This window comes from Equus quagga, chromosome 3 (genome assembly GCF_021613505.1).
Source record: "Equus quagga isolate Etosha38 chromosome 3, UCLA_HA_Equagga_1.0, whole genome shotgun sequence".
Taxonomy (NCBI): Eukaryota; Metazoa; Chordata; class Mammalia; order Perissodactyla; family Equidae; genus Equus; species Equus quagga.
Window position 1 is genome coordinate 75,833,095 of NC_060269.1, and position 18,879 is coordinate 75,851,973.

At 41.3% G+C, this 18,879-nt stretch overlaps 1 protein-coding gene across 1 annotated transcript in view; it reads right to left on the bottom strand.

The window, feature by feature from the left end:
* Positions 1-11,839: 11,839 nt before the first annotated feature.
* DAPP1 (dual adaptor of phosphotyrosine and 3-phosphoinositides 1) overlaps positions 11,840-18,879 on the bottom strand; it is a 48,816-nt gene continuing 41,776 nt past the window's right edge. Inside the window, exons 6-9 of the mRNA XM_046657056.1 lie at positions 18,023-18,085; positions 17,270-17,355; positions 14,518-14,605; positions 11,840-13,195 (exon numbers count right to left, since the gene is read on the bottom strand). Coding sequence (XP_046513012.1) covers positions 13,127-13,195; positions 14,518-14,605; positions 17,270-17,355; positions 18,023-18,085 — 306 coding nt within the window. The 3' untranslated portion in view covers positions 11,840-13,126. The remainder of the gene's footprint in view (positions 13,196-14,517; positions 14,606-17,269; positions 17,356-18,022; positions 18,086-18,879) is intronic.

The following is an 18,879-nucleotide window of genomic DNA, read 5'->3' on the forward strand; positions in this document are numbered from 1 at the left end:
GTATAAGAAGAAAAAATGCATGTGTTCAGGACGTCAGCTCATGGCAGAGTGAACTTGCCTGGGACTCTCCCCTCCAACATACAACAAAAAAGGAGAAACCATATTACAACAAAAATTACCCTAAAAGCACAAAAATCCTCAGAGTCGTGGCAGCCACAGGACGGAGGGTGGAGAGGCTGGAGACCCCCTCAGAGGAGCTGGAACGGGGTAAGAGAGATCTTCGCTCCCTCCCCTAAAGACTGTGGTTGCTGCTGCAGGAGGCTCCATGAGGGAATGAGTGAGGGAGGGGTCGCGCATCCAAGGAATCACCCAGTTCTCCCTAGGGCCCTTGCAGCCCAGAGGGAAGCCCTCTAACGGAGCAAAAGCTTTCGTGCCAGGTGACCCCATCAAACCAAGACCCCAGGAGACCAGATAGGGAGAGCTGATTAGGAAACCTGGGACTGCACACAGGAGAAAGCATCCCTCCCCCAACCCACGCCACCCCATCTTGGCTGAAGGCAGAGGGGTCAGACTATGCAGCTCTCTACCCCCACCCAGTGGTGATAGGCTGTAATTGGAACTGAATAATATCAGAATGGGGAAGACCTGTCCTTCCAACATCATGAGGCACTTCATCCAATCTCCAGACCAGAGAGAAAATGACAAGCACCCAGAACTCAATCCTGAGAACTCAGAAGTAAGTAAACTAAATGACAATGAATTCAAAATAGCTATCATCAAAAACCTCAGTGAGGTAAAAGAATATAGAGAAACAATTCAACAAGTTCAGGAACTACTTCACAAAAGAGATTGAAACTATAAAGAAGAATCAATCAGAAATATTAGAGATGAAAGACACAATGGAAGAGATAAAACAAAATCTGGATTCTCTGATTGCTTGTGTGGACACCATAGAGGAGCGAATCAGCATAATCAAAGATAGACATGTTGAAATGCTCCAGACAGAGGAGGAGAGAGAACTAAAACTAAAAAGAAACGAAGAAAGTCTCCGAGAAACATCTGACTCAATGAGGAAATGCAACATAAGAATTATAGGTATTAATGAAGGTGAAGAGAAGGAGAATGGAGCAGAAAGCCTGTTCAAAGAAATAATAGCAGAGAACTTCCCAAATCTAGGGAATAAGAGGGAAATATGTGTGGAGGAAGCTTCCAGATCTCCTAGATTCGTCAATGTAAAAAGACCTACTGCAAGGCATATCGTAGTAAAACTGGCAAAAATGAAGGACTAAGACTACTCAGGGCAGCAAGGCAGAAGAAAATAACCTGGAAAGGAACCCCTATCAGACTTTCAGCAGATTTCTCTGCAGAAACCTTACAAGCTAGGAGAGAAGGGAATGACATATTCAAAACTTTAAAAGATGACAATCTTCAGCCAAGAATACTCTATCCAACAAAAATATCCTTCAGATATGAGGGAGAAATTAAATCTTTCCCAGACAAACAAAAGCTAAGAGACTTCATAGCCATGAGACCAGACCCCCCCCCCCCCCGCCCCCAAGAAATCCTCAAGAAGGCCCTCACACCTGAACAAAGAAAAAAAGGGAGAAAGGGGCCACAAAACACAGACTAAGGAGACAGATGGGCAGAATCAGAATAGGATAGCAAATCTTCAACTATAGCATTAGGCTAAAGGGAAGGAAAACACCAAAAACAATGACAATCTTGTCACTTTAACCATAAACTGACAACACAAGTTGGAGTAGGTATGAGAATAATAACATGAGGGGAGGAGGAAAGTGACTGAATCAGTTTAGACTAAGGAAATAAGGGGAGATCAGAAAATGGACTGTTATGCATGAGATTCTGAATACAAACTTCAGGATAGTCATTAAACTAAAAAGCAGAACAGAGAAACAAAAAATAAATAAGGAAAAAACAAACACGTCATAGAAAAACTGCATAATTCAATGGGTAGATCAAAACACACAGGATGAGAAACAAAGGAAATGCAGGCAAACTGGAAAATGAGTGACAGAATGACAGCATTAAGGCCTCATACATCAATAATCACTCTCAATGTAAATGGATTGAACTCTCCAATAAAAAGACACAGTGTGGCAAAATGGATTAAAGAACAAGATCCAACAATTTGTTGCCTCCAGGAAACACATGTGAGCTCCAATGACAAATACAGGCTCAGAGTGAAGGGGTGGAAGACAATATTTCAAACTAGTGGCAAACAAAAGAAAGCAGGTGTCGCCATACTTATATCAGATGAAGTAGACTTCAAGATAAGGCAGGTAAAGAGAGACAAAGAGGGGCAGTATATAATGATCAAAGGGACACTCCATCAAGAAGAAATAATGCGTATAAATATCTATGTACTCAACAGAGTAGCACCGAAGTTCATAAAGCAACTATTAACAAATCTAAAAGGAGATATTAAAAATAACACAATAATAGTAGGCAACCTCAACATTCCACTCATATCATTGGACAGGTCATCCAGACAGAAAATCAACAAGGAAACAGTGAAATTAAGCGAAAAGCCTAAAACAGTTGGACTTAATAGACATATATAGAACACTCCATCCGAGAACAGCAGACTACACATTCTTCTCAAGTGCGCGTGGAACACTCTCAAGGATAGACCATATGTTGTGAAACAAGGCAAGCGTCTAAATTTAAAAATTTGAAATAATAACAAGCATCTCCAATCATAATATACTATAAAGCTAGAAATTAATTACAAGAAAAAGGCTGAGAAAGAGACAAAGATGTGGAGACTAAACAATATGCTATTGAACAAGCAATGGATCATTGAAGAAATTAAAGGAGAAATAAAAAAATATCTGGAGACTTGGGGCTGGCCCCGTGGCCGAGTGGTTAAGTTCGTGGGCTCCGCTGCAGGCGGCCCAGTGTTTCGTTGGTTCGAATCCTGGGCGCGGACATGGCACTGCTCATCAGACCACGCTGAGGCAGCGTCCCGCATGCCACAACTAGAAGGACCCACAACGAAGAATATACAACTATGTACCAGGGGGCTTTGGGGAGAAAAAGGAAAAAATAAAATCTTAAAAAAAAAAAAAATATCTGGAGACAAATGAAAATGATGATGTGCCATACCAACTCATATGGGACGCGGCAAAAGCTGTATTAAGAGGGAAATTCATCGCAGTACAGGCACACCTTAACAAACAAGAAAAATCCCAAATAAGCAATCTCAAATTACGCCTAATTGAATTAGGAAAAGAAGAACAAACAAAGCCCAAAGTCAGCAGAAGAGAGAAAGAGTACAAATCAGAGCAGAAATAATGCTATTGAAACAAAAAAAGCAGTAGAAAGGATCAATGAAACAAAGAGCTGGTTCTTTGAGAAGATAAATAAAACTGGCAAACCTCTAGCCAGACATACAAAGAAAAAAAGAGAGAAAGCTCAAATAAACAAAATCAGAAATGAAAGAGGAGAAATAACAACAGACTCTGCAGAAATACAACGGATTATAAGAGAATACTATGAAAAACTATATGCCAACAAAATGGATAACCTAGAGGAAATGGATAAATTCTTAGACTCTTACAACCTCCCAAAGCTGAGTGTCGAAGAAAGAGACAATCTGAATAGACCAATCACAAGGAAATAGATTGAAACAGCAATCAAAAGCATCCCAAAGAATAAAACCCCAGGACCAGATGGCTTTCCTGGGGAATTCTACCAAACTTTCAGAGAAGATTTAATACCTATCCTTTTCCGGCTATTCCACAAAATTAGGGAGGATGGAACACTTCCTAACACATTCAACAAGGCCAACATCACTCTGATATCAAAGCCTGACAGCAACAGCACAAAAAAGGAGAACTACAGGCCAATATCGTTGATGAACATAGATGCAAAAATTCTCAACAAAATTTTGGCAACCCAAATACAGCAATACATCAAAAGGATCATACAGCACGATCAAGTGGGATTCATACCAGGGACACAGGGATGGTTCAACATCTGTAAATCAATCAACGTGATCCACCACATCAACAAACTGAGGAATAAAAACCACATGATCATCTCAATAGATGCAGAGAAAACATTTGACAAGATCCAACAGCCATTTATGATAAAATCTCTGAACAAAATGGGGATAGAAGGAAATTACCTCAACATAATAAAGGCCGTATATGACAAATCCACAGCCAACATCATACTCAATGGGCAAAAACTGAGCACCATCCCCCTGAGAACAGGAAGAAGACAAGGATGCCCTCTATCACCACTCTTATTCAACATAGTACTGGAGGTTTTGGCCAAAGCAATTAGGCAAGAGAAAGGAATAAAAGGAATCCAAATAGGGAGTGAAGAAGTGAAACTTTCGCTGTTTGCAGAAGACATGATCTTATATATAGAAAACCCCCAAAAATCCATTGGAAAACTAATAGAAATAATTAAGAACTACAATAAAGTTGCAGGGTACAGAGTCAACTTACAAAAATCAGTTGCTTTTCTATACTCCAATAATGAACTTACAGAAGAGAACTCAAGAATATAATTCCATTTGCAATCGCAACTAAAAAAATTAAATACCTAGGAATAAATTTAATCAAGGCGGTGAAGGACTTATACAATGAAAACTATAAGACATTACTGAGAGAAATTGATAATGACTTAAAGAGATGGAAAGAGATTCCTTGCTCGTGGCTCAGAAGAATAAACATAGTTAAAATGTCCATAGTACCCAAAGCAATCTACAGATTCAATGCAATCCCTATCAGAATCCCAAGGACATTCTTCACAGAAATAGAGCAAAGGATATTAAAATTCATATGGGGCAATCAAAGACCCCAAACTGCTAAACCAATCCTGAGAAAAAAGAACAAAGCTGGAGGCATCACAATCCCTGACTTGAAAATGTACTACAAAGTCATAGTGACCAAAATGGCATGGTACTGGTACAAAAACAGGCACACAGATAAATGGAACCAAACTGAAAGTCCAGAAATAAAACCACACATCTACGGACAGCTAACCTTTGACAAAGGTGCCAAGAATATACAATGGAGAAAAGATAGTCTCTTCAATAAATGGTGTCAGGAAAGCTGGACAGCCACATGCAAAAGAATGAAAGTAGACCATTATTTCATGCCATACACAAAAATAAACTCAAAATGGATCAAAGACTTGAAGATACATCCTGAAACTATAAAACTGCTGGAAGATAATATTGGTAGTACACTCTTTGACAGACTAAAAAGGATCTTTTCAAATACCATGTCCTCTCAGACAAGGGAAACAAAGGAAAAAATAAACAAGTGGGAATTCATCAGACTAAAGAGCTTCTGCAAGGCAAAAGAAACTAGGATCAAAACAAAGAGACAATATATATATAAGGAACTCACACAAATGAACAATAAGAAAGCAAACAACCCAATCAAAAAGTGGGCAGAGGAGATGAACAGACATTTTTCCAAAGAAGATACACAGATTGCCAATAAACACATGAAAAGATGTTCAACATCACTAATCATCAGGGAAATGCAAATCAAAACTACGCTAAGATACCATCTTATGCCTGTTCCAATGGCTATAATCACTAAGACTAAAAATAACAAATGTTGGAGAGGGTTTGGAGAGAAGGGAACCCTCACACACTGCTGGTGGGAATGCAAACTGGTGCAGCCACTATGGGAAAACAGTATGGAGATTCCTCAGAAAACTAAAAATAGAAATACCATATGACCCAGCTGTCCCACTACTGAGTATCTACCAAAACAATTTGAAATCAACAATCCAAAGTAACATATTCACCCCTATGTTCATTGCAGCACTATTCACAATAGCCAAGACATGGAAGCAACCCAAGCGCCCATCAACCAATGATTAGATAAAGAAGATGTATATTTCTACAATGGAATACTACTCAGCCAGAAAAAAAGACAAATTCATCCCATTTGCAATAACATGGAAGGACCTAGAGGAAATTATGCTAAGCGAAGTAAGCCAATCTGAGAAAGACAAACACCAGATGATTTCACTCATATGTGGAATATAAACAAGTACTGGGTCAAAGAAAACAGTTCAGTGGTTACCAGGGGAAGGGGCTTGGGGGGTGGGCACAGGGGGTGAAGGGGAGCACATATATGGTGACAGCCAAGAAATAATGTACAACTGAAATGTCACATTGATGTAAACTATTATGAACCCAATAAAAAAAAAGTATGTGTTCATACTTGATATGACAGACTCGCTGGAGATACACAGAACGTGGTAACGTTGGTGGCCTCCAGGGACTGCAGCTGGGTAGCTGGGGGCCAGGGATCCCAGGACTGATGAGCCTTTTTGCTGCAAACTTCATTGTACTTTTTGAATTTTTAATTATTTAAAAATAATAAAATTAAAAATAAAATATTTCAGCAAATAACAAAATTTATAGTAGAATGGCGATGAGATATTTGGGGAAGAAAGTTTTATCAGTCAAGGTTTGCCAAAGAAATAACCAACGGGATATATGCATGTTAGATTTATTTCGAGAGCTGCTTTACGTGATGGTGGGAACTGGCAAGTCCAAAAAAATCTGTAAGCCAGGCCAGAAAGCTGGAGAATCCCAGGCAGGGGTGAGGCTGCAGCCTTATGGCAGAATTTCTTCCTCTTGGAAACCTCAGTTTTGCTCTTAAGGCCTTTCAATCCATTGGTTGAGGCCCACCCACTTTTATGGAGGATCATTTCTTTGATTTAAATTCAGTGGATTGTAGATATTAAGCACATCTACAAAATACCTTCATAGCAACGTCTAGATTCATGTTCGATTGAGTAATTGGGTAGCCTAGTGAAGCTGACGCATAAAATTAACCTTTGCAGTCTACCCTTGTCAGCTTGGCACCTGTGCACATCTTCTTAAACCATGTTTGATTACCAATTAAAGGCAATAACCAAGTCATACTTCCGTCTAACATGATACAACTACCCTGCATACACTGAGAACATGGCAACCCTTTCCCCAGAGAGGATGCCAGCCCCTGGGTGAGGTTCCCTTTTCTCCTTGATATACTGGAGCTTGAGTACAGTTATGTAAGGTTAACCACCTTTTCCCCCTCTGAGGAAATTTGCCCTGAGCTAACATCTGTTGCCAATCTTCCTCCCCCTTTTTTTTTCCTGTTTGAGGAAGATTTGCCCTGAGCTAACGTCCTTGCCACTCTTCCTCTATTTTGTATGTGGGTTGCTGCCACAGTATGGCTGCTGATGAGAGGTGTAGGGCTACGCCTAGGAACTGAACCCCAGCTGCTCAAGTGGAGCACGCCGAACTTAACCACTAGGCCAACTAGGCCACGGGGCCAGCCCCCTAAGGTTAACCATTTTTTTTTTTTTAAAAGATTTTATTTTTTCCTTTTTCTCCCTAAAGCCCCCCAGTACATAGTTGTATATTCTTCGTTGTGGGTCCTTCTAGTTGTGGCATGTGGGACGCTGCCTCAGCGTGGTTTGATGAGCAGAGCCATGTCCACGCCCAGGATTCGAACCAACGAAACACTGGGCTGCTTGCAGCGGAGCGCGCGAACTTAACCACTCAGCCACGGGGCCAACCCCAAAGGTTAACCATTTTTAATACAGCTTATGTTAGATGATAAGAAGATGAGAGGAAAGAAAAATGATATTTGCTTAATGTATGTGTGTGTATTTATAATACATACATATTTGTATATGTATATATATTTGTAACAAAATAAGGAGGAAGTACAATAATCACAGTCCTTGTTTCTCTAACTAGGTTCTCTAACTAGCTGATATTTATAACTACTTTCCATTACCCATTCCATATTCCCTCTGCCCTCAGCAAGCACCTCAGCTGATCGTGGTCCTTTGCCTGGTGAGGTGACCCAAACCTTCATTCCTGAAGAATCTGAGCCATTGCTTGTCCTGCCTGCTTTGTATTTTGTGGTTTTCCATGGACTTTAGTCACATGGCTTGATGGTACTAAGTTTGTCTAGAGGATCTCTTGTATTTTGGACCTACTCTTCCTTACCTCCGTTGTGCAGTAGCAGCCCAGTGTCCCCTTAGCAATCAGGATGAGTCGCTCGAACCAGTACGGTAATTCCCTTCTTTGTCTATTGATTCAGAGGCATGAGGAGACCAAAGTAGACAGGTGGCAGTCCTAATGTCCAGTTTAATAGAATCATCGTTGTGTCCCCTGGTGGAGGCAATCCTCCCTTTGGAATAAAGACCTCTAGACCAACAGAGCATAAGAACTTGGAGACAAGCAGCAGAAATTATGCCAGGAGGTCACTAGGGGTAAATAGTGGGTGTGCCATGCCCATTTCCACCCCTTGATTCCTGGGCCCACGTATCCTGGCCATGGAAAAACAGCACCAAATATTGGATGCTGATTTACAGCATTTATAGCCTCCTGGACACTGCCCCAGTCCTGCAAGGGATTGCCAGCTAGGTCGTGCTGTAACTGAGTCTTCAAAAGGCCATTCCACCGTTCTATCAAGCCAGCTGCTTCAGGATGGTGGGGAACATGGTAAGACCAATGAATTCCATGAGTAATTTAAGAAATAGATTTCTGCCAAAATCCAAAAAAGCCCATTAGGCATTGTCCTTCTTTGGTTGTGGGAGGGGCCAAATACCACAAATTATACCTTAGAAAAGATATCTTGACCTGTCCCACACCGTTGGACCCCTAGAATTTCAGTGAGGTAGAAGGCCCCTGAATTTTTTGCTAGATTTATTTCCCACCGTCAGACAGACAGATGTCTTACCAATAAGTCTGGAGTAGTTCCTCCTTCTTGTTCACTAGGTCCAATCAGCACAATATCATCAATGCAATGGACTAGTGTGATGTCTTGTGGAAGGGAAATGTGATTGAGGTCCCTCTGGACTGAATTACGACAAAGGGCTGAAGAACTAATAAACTATTAAAAATAAGTGAAGGGTGTACTGCTGGCCTTGCCAGATAAAGCAAATTGCTTCTGGTGGTCTTTACTAACAGGTCTCAAGAAGAAAACATTTGGCAGATCAATAGCTGCATGCCAGATCTCAGGGATGTGTTAATTTGCTCAAGCAATGGAATCACATCTGGAACAGCAGCCGCAGTTGGAGTCACCATCTGGTTAAATTTGTGATAATCTACTCTCACTCTCCAGGATACGTCTATCTTCTGCAGAGGTCAAACAGGTGGGCTGAATCAGGATGTGGTGGGAACCACCACCCCTGCATCCTTCAAGTCCTTGAGGGTGGCATTCTGAAGTCCCTGCAGGAATGCGGTATTGCTTTTGGTTTACTGTCTTCCTAGGTAGAGGCAGTTCCAGTGGTTTACATTTGTCCTTTCCTGCCATAATAGCCCTCACTCTGCAAGTCAGCAAACCAATGTGAGTATTTTGCCAGTTGCTGAGTATGTCTATGCCAATTATGCATTCTGGAACGGGAAATAACCACAGGTTCAGGAACTCACCAGACCCACTTCTCTGGTTCCATCCTTGCTGCTTCTGTGCAAAATCCAGTCCCTCTCAGGTCTCTTCCAGATATTTCTGGGCATCCTCAGAGAGGCCTTTACATGTACTCCTGAAACCTGTCTGTTTTCACAGTCACCACATGGCACCTTCCAACTTCATTTGCTCTTGTTCTGCTCTCTGGGATGAACTCTGCCCCTCAAACCCTGGCCCTTGCCCCTGCTGCTGACTGGGAACGTGGGTGCTAGAGGCTGCTGAAGGCTAAGGGCACCATCCTCCCAGCTGTAAATGTGACACGACTTACAATCTCAATAGCTGTCCCTTGAGACCCTAGAGAAACAGTTTCTTTAGATTTTGCTGAGAGGCTGAATAAGAGACAAGAATGTGCTCGGAACTGCCCTTCCCCTGTAACGGGCGTCCATAATCCATCAAGACCTCAACCCTCTCTACCTTAGGCGAACTCTTTCTCAAGAAGGCTCTTGGTTTCTTTGACACGCCAGTCTGCTGGATCAGAGCTACTCAAAATGTGGTCCACAAACTGGGCTGTTCTGTCTGTCAGCAGTACGTGACAAGGTCAGTACAGAAATTCAGAGAAAGTGTTTAAAAACTTGCAGCAATTTAACATAGTAACTTTATGTCTGTAGAACCTGATAATAAAAAATAAGACTGTGATATTCGTATTTTTTGGTTCATTTTTCTAATTTATTTTTATTGGATTTTACAAAATCCTAGTCTGTGATAGATCAGAAATTTAAAAAAAGAAAATCTGGTCTTTCACTACAGATGATGTAAGAAACTCTGCTCGACACCACGCCCAGCCAGCCTGGATCTGTACTGAGCAGAGTGGAGGCTCGAGCTGGAACTCTGCCATACAGCGGGCTTGGCTGGGAAGAGTTTGGCAAAAATGTAGGTTTCCTGCAGCCAACCTGCAGTAGTGGAAGAGGAGAAAAGTAGGATTGATGTCCACCCTATAATAGCTCTCTTGCTCTCTGCCTGAAACGGTGACACAGTGTGACTTCCTGACCCTCATGCCTGGTGCGTGTGAGAAGTGAGGACCGAAGAGCCCACTCTCCTGCATCCCACATGGGTGAGAAGAGAAAGGCTCTGGCCCACTGAGTGTCCCGACATCCAGCGGCTTGGGAATAGGGGGCAAGTTTCCCTCAGAGGCAGTAATAGTCATCCCCACCATGGGGGTCACTTTCCTGGTCCAGAGGGCACAGTGCTGCTGTGGGACATGACATTCCCAGGGGGAATTCTGAGAGTAGCTGCTAATTCTTTGGCTGTGTCTTAAGAGGTACATCCTTATGATAAGCACATACCTGTGAGCAGCCAGGGCCTGACATAGACACCCCACCGGCTATTCTAAACAACCCCATTCCAATCTGCCATTGGCACAGAACGCCTCCCCCATCTTGGACTTTGAGAAATCTTTGCGGGCCCTTCCCCAGGCTTCTTTCAGGGGCTGAAATCGTGACCACTTTTCAGAGAGAAGGTCAGCATCTAGCGTCGTACTAATTACATAGTGGGTATATGCTAGCTTGCCCTTTTCATGTCAAAACCCTCCAAAAAATGGCTTTACCCTCGCTGAAGCATGCTCTCCATCATATGGCTTTGTGCCTCACTTGCAGTATTTATCTTATTCACTTCTGTACATTATCATGTATGTATTTCTTATCTTCTCCACATTCAACTAAGGACTCCCTGAGGGCCGGGACTATTTCCTCCACTCTGAATCCTCTTAGCTCTTAGTCTGACCAAAGTGGATCCTTTGTTGGCTCTTTATGATATTAGTCAGTTGTATTTCTTTTAAATTATAAGTATTAAAACTATATTTTAATAGCAAAATAGTACAGGCACAGCAAAATCATGCTCTTTTTAATAAACATAACCAAAGAATATAAATAAACATCATATATTTTACAAAAAGTAAAATCAATATTACCTACACAAAGAAATATGCTTGGTTCTGACAAGACAAAACATGAAAGCAGACCTCTCAGTGAGGACTCGTTTGTAACTCCTTACTTTGCAAACTGGACACAATACCTTGACACTTGCTTTATCCTGTATGATACTAACATAACAAAATACATTGAAAACCTTGTCGAAATACACAAAAATGTAATGTAATTTCTGAGTCCTAGATGTTTAAATAACAGAAAAAACTTATTTAACAAGGTCACCCTTCAGACTGCAAGAGTGGTGTTCTGTCATAGCTTTGCACCAGAATCTTTTTATTTTGGGGTTCTTCCTCCACTTTTATCTCCCTTCAAACTTCAATCTAAAAAAGCAGTATTTGGGGCTGGCCCCGTGGCGCAGCAGTTAAGTTCATATGTTCCGCTTTGGCGGCCCGGGGTTCGCCAGTTCGGATCCCGGTTGCGGACGTACGGACCGCTTGGCAAGCCATGCCGTGGTGGGCATCCCACATAAAGTAGAGGAGGATGGGCATGGATGTTAGCTCAGGGCCAGTCTTCCTCAGCAAAAAGAGGAGGATTGGCGGCAGATGTTAGCTCACAGCTAGCCTTCCTCAAAAAAAAAAAAAAAAAAAGCAGTATTAACAAAGATAATAGAAGGGATTAGAACCTATTCATGAGCTCTGGATGCCAGGATCTCATTCTCCTGTTTCAATCGCCTTACCCTAGTTTGAAAATGCCATGTGACAAACACCTCATTAGACATCGCATGCGCATTTAGTGTTGCTCCCTCAGCTGGCAGCAGAAGTTGCTCCTGAATAAGATGCAGGGTGCTCAGCATCTCAGTGCAAAGTGGTTCTTCCTCCTCTTGGGCCAACCCTACAGCTCGCTCCAGGAGAGATTGTCCTAAGACACTCTCCTTGAGAAGTCTCTTTCAGGCTGTTTGCGGAAATGTTGTGTGAAGATAACTTAGTGCTTACAAGTGCTCTATTGTTGTTAGAGATGTAATAATAATTATTATTATAGTTATTGTTAGTTATAATAATAATTATTATTAAACTTATCTACTACATTATTACCCTTCCATGATTTATGTTTTCTCAATCTTAAAACATTTCCCACAAAATGATTAAAAGAGGAGTTTTTTAGATTGTACCTTCCTTTATCTTTATCATCCTACTTAATCACCAATAGGACATTTAGTTCTCACAGGTTTATCATTAGAAGGGAAGGAAGGACCCACTGGATTTCTGAGCCTTCTACAACGAGAAAATAAATAGCGCAAACATTTTCCATTTCAGTTTTGGAAATTGTTTTGTTTTTCTATATAAAGGATTAGAAAAAGCAAAAACAGACACTGCCCCCAAATCGTCGATGTTTGCTGTCTCGATGTACTTTCTGAAGAAGCAGCCTAAGCCTCACAGTGTGCAGTTGTTTCCTTCCTGCTTATCAGCGCGACCTGGCCGTCAGGACAGCCACCCGTGCCGCAGAGTGGGACTTCGGGTAATGTCAGCCAGCTTGGGGACCACAATGAGGGAAAACAAAACCCGTTTATCTTACATTGTGTTCTAAGAGTGAGCACACCCGGCGTGGGGCTGTCGTCGGTTGCCATCAGAACGATGATGGCTGGTATTCTCAAGGAGATGACAACATCTCGAGCGGCAGCAGTTTTCCTTGAGCCAGCAAATGTGCTGTGTTCTGAAAGGTCCAAATCAGCATCTGCTTTTGATTTGTTTGTAAAGAAAAATCCTTAGTCAGCTTGGCTGGAGCCTGCTATGGATCACAGCATCAGGGAGCATCCCACGCTGCTCCTGGGCCAGGGCATCCGTCGTCAAGAAAGGTCTATTTAAAGATGAAGGACCGAGATCGGATGGTGCCTTCCCGTTGGTCAAGCTGTTTTCTTATTTGAGACTGTAATAAAACACACGTGTGTATTTATTATTGGGCAATTTTAAGCTAATGAACTCTGGCTTTTAACAAATATTAAATAAGACATGCTGATGAGTAGGAAACCATGCAACTACAAATAAATCATCACGTGCCCCCTCCCAGTTTTAATCTGGGGTTTTTGCATTTTTCTCAAGAGAAGTATTGTAAGTGGTTGCTAAAACATGTACAAATTGGGATTTAGCTTAATACAGTAATCTATAAAATGCAATAATACTATTCAATGAATCAATGAAGATATAGATGTAAATTTATTGATATGCAGAGATGTTCATAGTATATTGTTAAGTGGAGTGAGCAGGTAAAGAACACTAGAGAATGATTAAATTTTGTTTTTAAATATTTATTTGCACAAGGAGAAGTCCGAAAGTGTGTGTATTTGATATATTTTTACCTTAATTTTCTATAATCATTATATGTCACTTGCATAATTATCAAATAGAATGAAAAACTGATTCATATCTGAGCAAAGGTTTCATATGGCAAAGTATTTCCCATTGAATAGCAAATACATTGGAACTATCTCAAAGCGAGTGGTACAGTATATTTATTTGGCTCTCAACAGAAAAGATAACCAAAAGCAAAAGTTCCAGAATCTAGAAAGGAGTAGTCAACAAGATTCTGGATATCAGCTAATTGCATTAAAAAACATATAGGAAAAATTGTGCATGTTTGAAAACAGTCAGACTTTTAAGATGGTATCTATAGGAAATTTCAGAAAACGTTAAGGGCACGTTCTTGGCTAATAACTCACTGACTTGCAAACAGATACAAAAAATGCGTGAGACGTAAATTTTAAGAAGCACTCCATCCTCCTGCTGGGAGGTTTATAGAAAGCTGAGAAAATAAATTACCTTTTGTTCTTGAACTGCACAAAGTAACACACTGGAAACTAAGAGAAATTCCACTGGCGAGCTTCCTTCTCTGAGAGTTTAAAAGGATTTTCTCCTATAGAAAGATGTCAACTTTCCTCTGTCTGCCCTTCTGGTCCCAAATGTCTTGCTTCAGGCAAAAGTGAATCAACTTACACGCTTAAAGGAAGAGGGATAGCTGCTCGGGCAGGAGGCCAAAGTTCAGGGGCTGAGACCCCAGCAGCTCCACCCTTTTTCTCTTTACCCCTGACTCCACCCATTCCATGTCCCAGAATAACAAACAGACCATTCCACGAGCCTGTAAGGAGACAGCCCATTGATTCTCGGGGATAGTCTGACTCAACAGAAATATGTTTGAAGTCATCAACACACTATTTCTGGGTGCTAGGCAGCCAGAAGACTTGTGTAACTCACCAATTTCCAGCGTAATATCTTGATCCACTCATCAGCTTCTACTCCTGTCTTTGCACAGAGATAAAATGTCCTGAATGGAAATACTAAGCTGATAAGACAAAAGAAAGGATGTAAGACATTCCAGATGGTTAGCTGAATATATATTAGTAGAACACTAATTAGAGTATTTCAAGAGAAAAAAGAATCGACAAAGACTGGGGAAATAACTTGCAGAACTGGTGATGCAGAGCTCTCCCTGCCAGCAACCTGCAGAAATGTCAGGAAGTTGTACATTCATATTACTATTACAGGCCAGATTTATATTCTTTAATGAGAAGTCAAAGAAAAAAAAACACGTCCAGGACATCCCCAGAGCCTTTCATTGCTCATGTCTTAGACTGAATACAACACTTATGTGTTTATGCAGCTGAAAGGTCAAATGACTCAGGCCCTGAGCTGTGATTCGAAGAAGAAGCAAGACAGATAAGAGAAGCTTTGCTGGAGGAACTCATTTGTATTCGCTTGCTTCAATGAAGAGAACACTGCCCTCGGTGGGCGGAGGCAGTCTTAACTATTTAGGACAGAAAAAAAGAATGAAACTTCTCAACTATTTATTTTGCCCACTTCCGGCCGTGAGTTAGTCTTCACTGGAGGGAGGAAGGACTTTCCCACTGGCACAAAAGACATGTTCTAGGGGTATGCCAACTCTCCATTTGACTGTTGCTTTGGCTGTAGGGTGAAAATCACCTGACTAATAAGGTCAGCTCAACTTACATCTTGCGCCTACTTCTTGTCTAACAGTTGAGATGCAAAATACTAAAAATCTTTTTCCCTTTCATGAAGAAAGAAAGCCATGAACTGAAATTCAGACAGGTTTTTATATCCTAAAGCCTATGCAGCATATTTTGTTTATACCAGTAGTTGGTGTTGAATAGACAAGAGGCAAGTCTGTGTGCACAGCAGGTAAACCGGATGTGAGGTCGAGGTGAGGGGTGAGTGGACGGGGGCGTGACAGGGAGTCGTGTGTACACACTGTACAGAACTGGTTTCTGGAAGTCTCATTGTTTGGTACTCCCTGTGGGAGGCAGAATTAATTGCCTATTTATACAGATAATTTTTTCCTTTCTTCTTGCTAACAGAACCCCAGGTGATAAATTATAATTAGCTGAAGCCAATTAAGATCATTCTAGTACCCTTTTCCAACTTTCCCTGCTGCCAGCGGTGCCCATGGGACCCAGTGTTAGCCAATGAGATGTGAGGGAAAGTGTGATAGAAGAGTTTCTGGGAAAATGTCTGCCTTCCTGAGAAAACATGGACAGACGTGGCTGATGCCATGCCTACATCTTTCTTCATGACTTAGATGAAAGCATGAAGCCTTATGCGGGAGCAGCCATCTTGTACTCCAGAGTAGCAAGCACGGAGGAAAAGGCCCAGAGAACTGGAGACATTGGACCTGACCTTGTCAAGGCAGCTGCCTGCCTCCCAATTTTTTGTTATATGAGAAATACAAAGCCCTGTTGGCTCATTTTGTGCCTTTATGCGAATTTTAAAAAGATATCCATTATTGGTTGATATTATAGAATTAACATTCATTTTGTTAAATGTCATAATGGTATTGTAGTTCTACAGGTGATATTTCTATTCTTTTTTTTTTTTTTTTAAGATTTTATTTTTTTCCTTTTTCTCCCCAAAGCCCCCCCGTACATAGTTGCGCATTCCTCGGTGTGGGTCCCTCTAGTTGTGGCATGCGGGACGCCGCCCCAGCGTGGTCCGATGAGCAGTGCCATGTCCGCGCCCAGGACCCGAACCAACGAAACACCGGGCCGCCTGCAGCGGAGCGCGCGAACCCAACCACTCGGCCACGGGGCCAGCCCCGATATTTCTATTCTTAGGAGATGCATATTCAAGTATTTAGGGGTAAAGTGCCATAATGTCTGCAACTTACTTTCAACTGGTTCAGGAAAAAAAGTGAATAGAGATAAAGCGAATATGGCAAATATTAACAATTGATGCATCTAGGTGAAAGGAATATGGGCATGAGTCTTTCAACTTTTGTAAGACTGAAAAACTTTAAAATAAAAGTTGGTGGGGAATAAGATAGTTCTTTCTCAAGACACTATACTTCTTCCAGTTAGAAAATTGTTATGATATATTGATTATGTTAGAACATAACAATTTTGTGCCATCTGCAGAAATTTTCATAACAATACAAATCACCCATCATCTGAGTCAACAAAGTTTTAATTAAAACTCAGGAAAAAACTCCAAAGGAATTAAGCTGTTCAGGATGTAAATGACACCTCTTATGTATATCATACTTGTGCAGTACACAACCTAAACAATTGTACCCAGCAGACCTGCCTATTTTTTAAGCCACCTTAAACGAGGCATTATGTCCCACTCAGCTGAAAGCACTCTTAAACATATATGCCCTGAGCCACGGTTAAATCCACACCACTCAGATCAAAACATTTATACACATTAAAAACATACAGTTTCGTATTCCTCAGCTAAAATAAATGTCTGGCAAGAAGACTTTTAAAAACACTTCCTTAGGGCCAGCTCCAGTGGCCTAGGGGTTAAGTTGGACGCACTCCATTTCGTCAGCCCAGGTTCAGTTCCCGGGTGCAAATCTGCGCCACATTGACATGTCTGTAAGGGGCCATGCTGTGGCAGTGCCTCACATACAAAAAGAGGGAGATGGGCAGCGGATGTTGGCTCAGGGCGAATCTTCCTCAGGAAAAAAACACATTTCGTTTATAAATCAACTTACCAAAAACAGTTTACTCTTTCTTGTGAATAATCAAATTGTACAGCTGAACATTCTGTTAAGTCTAGGATCCGAATTGGTTCTGGTGACTGAAAAAAAAAGCAACCTATGTCATTATAGAAAAACATACAATTTATTCATCACTTAATCCCCCTAACAAATCTTCCACTATGTGTGACTGTCAATTTGACTTTCACATAGAAAACCTTACTAATGGAGGTCCCACACCCCTGCTCTGGGAATTGGCCTGTCCTGAAACCGGGCATTAAGAGCCAGATTTGCTGATTTAAATTTGATGGAGATGGATTTTAACACGTGAAAGGGAGTCATATTTCTCTCTCATGTTTTTAAACTTTTACTTTCTCAGAAATTTTGTATAGAGAATGTGAGAAGAAATAAAATAGTTTTAAATTGGCTTAATGAAATGGGCATGGGAAAAGGACATGTTTTTAATAAAGGGGGAAATTCCTGTAAGAGACAGTTAACACATTGTGGCAAGAGGACGATTCCGTTGTCTACGCAGAGGCAACGGGGTGCCGTGGGGCGGTGGCCCAGCGGTCTGTGGCGAGGCTTCCGGGATGCACACCTCGTCTCTGCAGAAGCACTCCATTCATGTCAGGAATCCAGACCTCACGTCCCCAGTGCTCTGTGGGCGCTGCAGTGCTCACAAGGGAGCCCTCAGGACCTCACAGGCAGGCGTCCCTTTCATCTAGAGAGCGGATCTTTAAAGGGAAAGTGTATTATGATGTTTCTCACCATCTGGTCTTTGAAGTACTTCAGTTCATTCCTGTGCAAAGTGAACCATCTTGTTTTCCAGGTCTGAGAAAAAAAATAATGAAAACATGTAGGTTTTGAATACAGGAATGCAATAATTGAACTAGACAATTTCCTTTTGCTTTAAAAGTATCTAAAAGATTAAGTGCAATAAAATATTATTGTGGTGTCGTTTCTGAGAAAAAAGTTTCAAAATTAAACTTAAAATGTAAAAGTTTCAAAAATTAAAATGACTCCATGCGTTAGGCTCATAACGAAGGCAGAGATATCATGAACATATTTAAACAAATAAAAAGTAACAGTCCATCGTTAATATGAGGGTGATTTATAACCGCTAAAATTGCCATCGTATTAACTCACTGATGACGATAGCTGTCATTCTGGAGCACCTATTGCAGGTTACACGCTATCCGTGGAAGTTTCCACATATTAAAGCTGACCCTCACATAATGCCAAATATTATTATTGTTGTTTTACAAAGAAGGACATTAAGGTTTTGGAACATCAGACCACACGATATGTTAACCTTCCTAAGAATTCCAGGGCCCTGGTGGCAAAAACTATTGTTCCCCACCATGTCCTTCTTATTTACTAACCCTGGATAGAAGCTTAACCCTATCCAGGGTGGCAATGAGCCCAGTTAAAGGAAGTACCAGAGATTTGAAAATGAAGATGCTACGAAAATGAATATTTCTCATCCTTAGGGAACATCCAGTCTAGCAGGGACACAAATAACTAAATATTTCGGTTGAATTCAAGCAGGCTGGTACCTGGGAGGGTCCCCATGGCACATTAACAAGAAATCGAGTAACTTCACAGGCACAGTCACATAAACGGGG